We start from the raw sequence: 6,683 nt of genomic DNA on the forward strand, positions 1-6,683 counted from the left end.
GAGTAACTCAACAAGTTGCTGAAGAAGGGCTCAGCTCCTTGGAATTAGATAGTTTGCATTTTCTACTATAAGACAGTGTTCCGCGTTTTATGCAACAATCCACGAACGGGTAGGTAATTCTGTGAAAGCAAGGAGCTTCTGCTTCACAATGAAAGAAATATTTTTCGGTATAATATAAAGTTAATTACTGTCAATACGAACCCAACGATCCAATGCTGAGCAACCAGAAGAGACCAGCTCTATATTTCATCATGACACCTTGAAGAGTCACATTCCTCGACTGCACATGACACGTTAAGACTTCTTCTTCTTATCTATATTCGACTTCGTCATTATGGAGATGTTGGCTGATAAATCTAAAGATTTTATTAAGGCGAAACACAGAGAGATGGAAGCAAGACTTATAGATAACACACCTGCATCTGTAATGAAATTGATTATTCGTAGATATGTAGAATTAGTTCACTAACTGATTTCTTATATTTAAGTTCACTAATCAAGATCAAAGATTATAAACGAGAAAAATTGGAACAAGGTAAATAATGTAATGAGTTTTAACTTCAGGATGAGGCAGAGATATAAAGTTAGAGATGAGTAGAAATGCAGAAAAATTAACTGGTTTCTTGCTTGGCTCATTCTCCAACCCTGCAGATAGGGGCGATATATTCCTCCTAAACGTCGGTTGATTGTCGACAAACTACACGGCGTTATACCCAGAAAAGAAAAATTTTCATCCTTCAGAAACGTAACTACAAAAGCAGAGCAATGCAAACAAAAAAAAGAAGCAGATATACGAGTATATACTTGCCTCGAGTGGGATTAGAACCCACGATCCCAGTATTCGAGGGTGCAAAGACATTTCTTGCCTCATAGCGCCTGGCCACTCTGAACTCCTTTCAAGTTTCTATTTCAAACAGGTATAAGCATCTGTTGGGAGTAAAGAAAATTATGCCTCATTTATCTCGTCTCTTAACACTTCTTAAAAAAATATCAGAATAAATTCTGAATATTTATGCCGTTTATGCTCCGAAGGACTGGAGGTCGCGTGATCAGCATAGCAGTGCGTGTCACATTCACATGGATTAGCTGTGTAGACTTCATGGAATGTTTCATTAAAACTTGCCCATGTGCATTATTAAAAAGAATTAAACTGAGGAAGATAAATAAAAAAGTGGCGCAGTTTGCTGGTAATCTCGCAGTTTACATACTTCCCAGTTTTACAATAATCGGGGCAAGGTAGGGCGAGCCCAACACCAACTCTACATTGGACAGTAGGGGAGAAAGACGGGGCTTCACCTCCACGAGAATTTCGAATTTGCACCAAAAGTAGCAAAAGTTTCCCAACTCCGGAGACTTGAAGGATTACGAACTAGATTCATACTCATGTCATGTGGGGACATGAACTCGTGCTGTTTAGAGTAGTTCCACATTTAGGATTATACCAAAGATGAAGGCTGGTTGTTTCTTCGAAAAGGTGATAGTCCCGTACCAGACTGCATGGCGTTAAATCCTCGAAAGTCGCAGTCCTAATGTTCACCATCGTCAGAACCTCAGATTTCATGGAGTAGGTTGATTATACTCGTTGTTGTCATCACCACAATAAGCTTTCACTGTCTCAATTGCTATTGTCGTTTTTATTTTATTTATTTGTTTGTTTATTTATGGTTTATTTAATGTCCCTGTCGTCGGAGTAGCCCAAATATTGAATAATTTTTCCGCAGTAGAGTATAACTGAATTAAGTGTTCAACTTAGAATCTATATATGCAACATTTATAAATCGAGAGGTTTGTTTATAAAATTGTTATTATCTATCGTTTTCTATTCTGAATTGAGTTCTTTATATATATTGTCTTTTATTTCTCTTATAACTATTTTTTAAATAATAGCTTAAAGATGTCAAGATTTATCATTGATTGTACTGTACTTACTAGAACTTCATACATTTTCTCTCTAAAATTCTGTCATAATAAATAATTAATCACCCTAATCAGCAGAGTAGCAAGCCTATTTAATAAAGGAACACAACTTTCAAACCTAAATATTATCCACATGTAAAGATACGGACTGCAGACTGCTTTTGTTTGAAATGAATGCGAGGGAACACGAGATCATCTGAATTCCCTCCCTGGACATTTCGCCATAATTTGTAGCGTTATTTCGTCGTACAGAATTTGATCCAGGATTCAGTGTTCAGTTTTCATTTTTCCGCAAGGATTGTTGTGTTGGCCTTTGTTTCATACGGATATGAATGTGACCCCTTTATCATAAAGTGTAGACAAATTACATCAGAAAATTGTGAGCGGAGTTGAACGAATTGTACAATAAATTGATCCAGATCGAACAAATAATATATTTTTATGTAAAAAGTAAATTTATTATATGAATTTAGATAGGAAACAGCTTGATTCAAAATATGTTTCGAAAATAAATTTCGGAAAAGTCATGTGCATATTACGTCCTTCACGCCGACTTATCCTTTCGTCCTGAAGTAGAAGAATCCAAATGATCCTATCATATTCTTGTGGACATACACTAACTTTTGTTGAACACTATTAAATTTATTCTAGTTTAGGCAATACGAAAGGTAGAAAAGATAAAACTATCCCTGTAGCAGGCCGTGGAGGCCCATAGGATTTTGAGACGTCGAGGCTCCCACATTTTCTAGAAAATCGGCTCACAGATGACAGTGAGATTGTCAGCTTTACGCGCCGGCCGCCCTTTACTTCCAGGAAGATACCTGGTACTCATTTCTGTTAGTGGCTGAGTCGACCCCAGGACCATAGTGTGGCCGGAAGAATTAGGTAAATTGAAAAATCCAGTGACGACATCAGGAATGGAACCCGCGATCTCCCGACTTGTAGCATAGTGTCTCAACCAACTAAGCTGCCATCTGCCTCAGTTTAGGCAATATATGCACTGTAATTTAGTAAATAAAGAAATATTATATGCATTTTCTGAACCTCATGACAAAGACAAACTTTACGTACAAATTTACATTATGCGAGTATTAACATGTACGTGGTGTAAGTGAACTTCAATGCAATACCTTCAGTGACCATGTAAATTAAGGGCATAACTGAAACCTTTGATGTGTCCCTTTAAACGTTATACAGTTTCTGTTACGATTTCATAAAGTGTATAGACATTATAGGTCTACAATTATTAATATGAAAGTTGTAAATTATTTCAATCTTTATTGGAGTTCTGACTCCTCATAAAATATTTAAAGTTCACAAATATACCGCACCATTATTTGAAAGAAATTGGATATTTTCTTGGACAGGAGGAGGACGGGTTTCTGATGCGTAAAAATTGGCTGTATGGAACTTACGTTATCATAATCATCAAACTCAAGATCTTTCCGTCTCTATTTGTTCTGTTCATCGATAAGACAGGCTGGGTACGCGTATCGTTATTTCGGACGTCCGGTTGATCTTGTTACTCTGGGTGTATGGTCCATTAACTGTTTTGGGATGAATCCAGTCAGGTCTACTGTCCTCAATTATACTTGTATTTAAATTGAATTTTTATCATAATTCCCTTATCTTTAAAAAATGAAAGTATGCGATATCCATACTGTCTATGTATCTGTGTACCCCCACTATCAGATTTCCAGTAATTGAATCAATCATTACAAAACTGGGTAAGTACCATTGCATCTGAGCCAATTTCAACAGCGTAAATGTAAGAGAAAGGTAAAGCCATTCCTGTTACAGGCTCTGGAGGTCCCTTTTAAATTTGACACGTTGAGGCTCCCACGTTTATCTAGATATGCATCTCACAGATGGCGATGAGGTTGTCAGCCTTACGCGCCGGCCGCCCTTTACCCCCCAGGAACATTCCTGGTGCTCATGTCTGTTAGAGGTTGAGTCGACCCTAGGACCATAGTGCGACTGGATTAGGTCAATTGAAAAATTTAATGACCTCATGGAGAATGGGACCTTCGACCTTCCGTCTTGTAGCATAGTGCTGTATTGTGTTTACTTTGTGCTAGTGTGTCCTTTTTTGTTTGTGTAGAATTTGTGCTGTTTTTTATTGAGTGTGGTGTGTTATTTTGAGTGATGTATGTTATTTGTGTGTTGTGTCTTATTGTAGTACCACTGCCATCGGGCAAAAACCCATTAGCAGTTTAAAAAAATAATAATAATTAATAATAATAATATTGCCTCAACCAGCTACGCTACCTCGTGCATCTCAATGGCATCCTTCATAAATTCCTCCCATCAACTTTTGTGTCTAGACGCGTAACCTTCGCATTCTTGCTATTTTCTCTCTCTGTTTACAGACTTTCCCCGCTTCCTAACGCTGCCAAGGGACAAGTTTCTTTACCAGAACACCTCTGGAGAATATGATCTCTAAAACTACGATGGAATTAACATGAGTTCTGCAAACGAAAAAGAAACCTAATCATTGCTGAAATATTTTCATTTTCCTTCGTCTCTCTACCATGGCTATACCTGTATTTCTTATTTGATTTTCTTTACATCGTCATTTATGTTGTCGATCATGTGCAGACTGCAGAATGATCTGAGGTCTTAAAGATGGTGGGGATTTCAATTTTGATCCTTTGGGTTACGACATCACGCAGTCTGGCAGGTGGTTACCAAAGTCTCTCATCGAGGTGACGAGACGACACGTGGGAAAGATAAGAAATGCGTACACGATGTAGTCGCGAAACCTGAAGAGAGGTTTTAAGGAAAGGGATTTATGGACATGTGCCAGATTATTATGTTTCAGGATAAAGTTCGGTACTGGGCTCTTTTTTGCACAAGGCAACGACATTTCCGGTTAAAAAAGAGGGAGGAATTTATTGACTAGCTGAATGATTATTAAGTTCTCAGACAGGCCTCTGCACCTTAAATCCAGTCAAGACACTTTTCCTGTGTTTGTTGAAAATATATTTATCCCTATATTCCAAGGTCATCAGTACATTGTGCATCGCAGTAGATTTCATAGGGACCTGTACGAATGTAGATATTTGCACGAGTGGTATGAAAACGAGTTCCTTGATTCTGCGGCCTCAGATGAGTCTACTGGACCAGACCCGGATGAGAGATCAGTAAGAAGCGCTGGTGAAATTACAACTGGTAAGAAAACCCGGAGTTCACAGAAGAAAACCAGTTCCAATGCACTTATCTGCTACAAATCTGCGATTGAAACTCGGCCTCCACCATTAAAGAAGCCAGACACTAACCACTTGAGCAGTCAAGTCAAGAAGAGCTGCCTTATTATTATAACTCTACACAATATCCACTCAGGAGTTACAATTTTTTCTCTGAATAACTCCCTTGATTTTTAACGCATTTGGACAGTTCTTGAATTGTTGTGTATGTGTCTGCGTGCGCTTGCGTATTCCGCACTCTGGCAGTCATAGTAGCCCCTCGATTTAAGGCACAGATGAACTTAGATTGTTTTCTCCCTGGAAACGGATGACAAATCCTCTTCGAGAGGTATATATTGTTAGGTTCTACACGTCATCTTTCTTTTGTGTTCTGAAATATAGGTAGAAGCCTTGCGATTGGCCGATCTGCCGTCAGAGGGGATACTTATAGGCGTAGATAATACACCTTGTAGGTTATTCGTTCTTGCATGTCATTTATTGTAAAACTGTCATATTTTTAAATAAATATATATACAAAAAAGTCCTAGGCAATGCCCATCCAGCCCTCTGTACCATAGTCTTATAAATATCTTATTCTCTCATAGCGGTCGCACCCCCGATTTTTGTAGATATCTTTTAACTTAACTCCTTGAAGGCCCATATGGTTGTGAGACGTTGAGGGTCCCACATTATCTAGACAATCGGCTCAAAGATGGCGATAAGGTTGTCAGCCTTACGCGCCAGCCGCGCTTTACTCCCCAGGAAAATTATTTAATTAATTCCTGGTACTCATATCTGTTAGAGGCTGAGTCGACCCCAGGACCATAGTGCGACTGGAAGAATTAGCTCAATTGAAAAAAAATCCAATGACCTCATCGGGACTTGAACCCGCGGCCTTCCGGCTTGTAGCATAGCCCATCAACCCAACTCCAAGAATATACTAATAATATTTTGTATATTTATTTCTTATTTTTTAAATACATTTAGGAATTTTGATTATGAAGTGACAGACGTCTTGCACAAATCTTTTTTCATCTAGTTTATGAGCCCTATAACTGACTTTGGATATTCTTTTTCGCTGTTAGACGAAATAGCCATCATTGTTGCACTTCGGTCGTCGTACAGTATAGTATTGCACTGCCATCTACTGCCGGCAATATACAGTCTACGAGCGTTGGTGACTGCCTCGGCCGATAAAAGAAGAATCCATTGGTCTATCGGTGTATTCGTTTGATTGCGAATGAATGCTTTTTTGAAACTGGTAGTTCTATGAATTTTAGGATGTGAAACTTTAGAGTTGCTCCTCATCCGTGCCGTACAAATAGAGCTTCACGCGTTCTTAATCCTAAGAGCTAGGTGGAAGCCAGTGATTAGATTCACAACCCGTTAAATCTATTCCAGGGAAAAGAGCCCCAGGCAGGCATTGAGAAGGGGCCTGGATCGGTTAAAGAATCAGTGTGGGTACGGTGGAAAAAAATATTCCCTACTGCTTCTGGGGCAAGGGGTCCTGGTCGTCCATCCCATAGCCAGTCACTTTACTGACTCAGTTATTGTGATCCTAGACTTGTAAGGCATGCAGTG

At 38.9% G+C, this 6,683-nt stretch overlaps 1 protein-coding gene across 1 annotated transcript in view; it reads right to left on the reverse strand.

The window, feature by feature from the left end:
- The window catches only part of LOC111861970 (tenascin-like), a 34,358-nt gene extending 34,092 nt beyond the window's left edge, over window positions 1-266 (reverse strand). Inside the window, exon 1 of the mRNA XM_023846962.2 lies at window positions 202-266. Within this exon, the coding sequence (XP_023702730.2) occupies window positions 202-253 (52 nt within the window). The 5' untranslated portion in view covers window positions 254-266. The remainder of the gene's footprint in view (window positions 1-201) is intronic.
- Window positions 267-6,683: the final 6,417 nt, after the last annotated feature.

This window comes from Cryptotermes secundus, unplaced genomic scaffold (assembly GCF_002891405.2).
Source record: "Cryptotermes secundus unplaced genomic scaffold, Csec_1.0 scaffold181, whole genome shotgun sequence".
NCBI lineage: Eukaryota > Metazoa > Arthropoda > Insecta > Blattodea > Kalotermitidae > Cryptotermes > Cryptotermes secundus.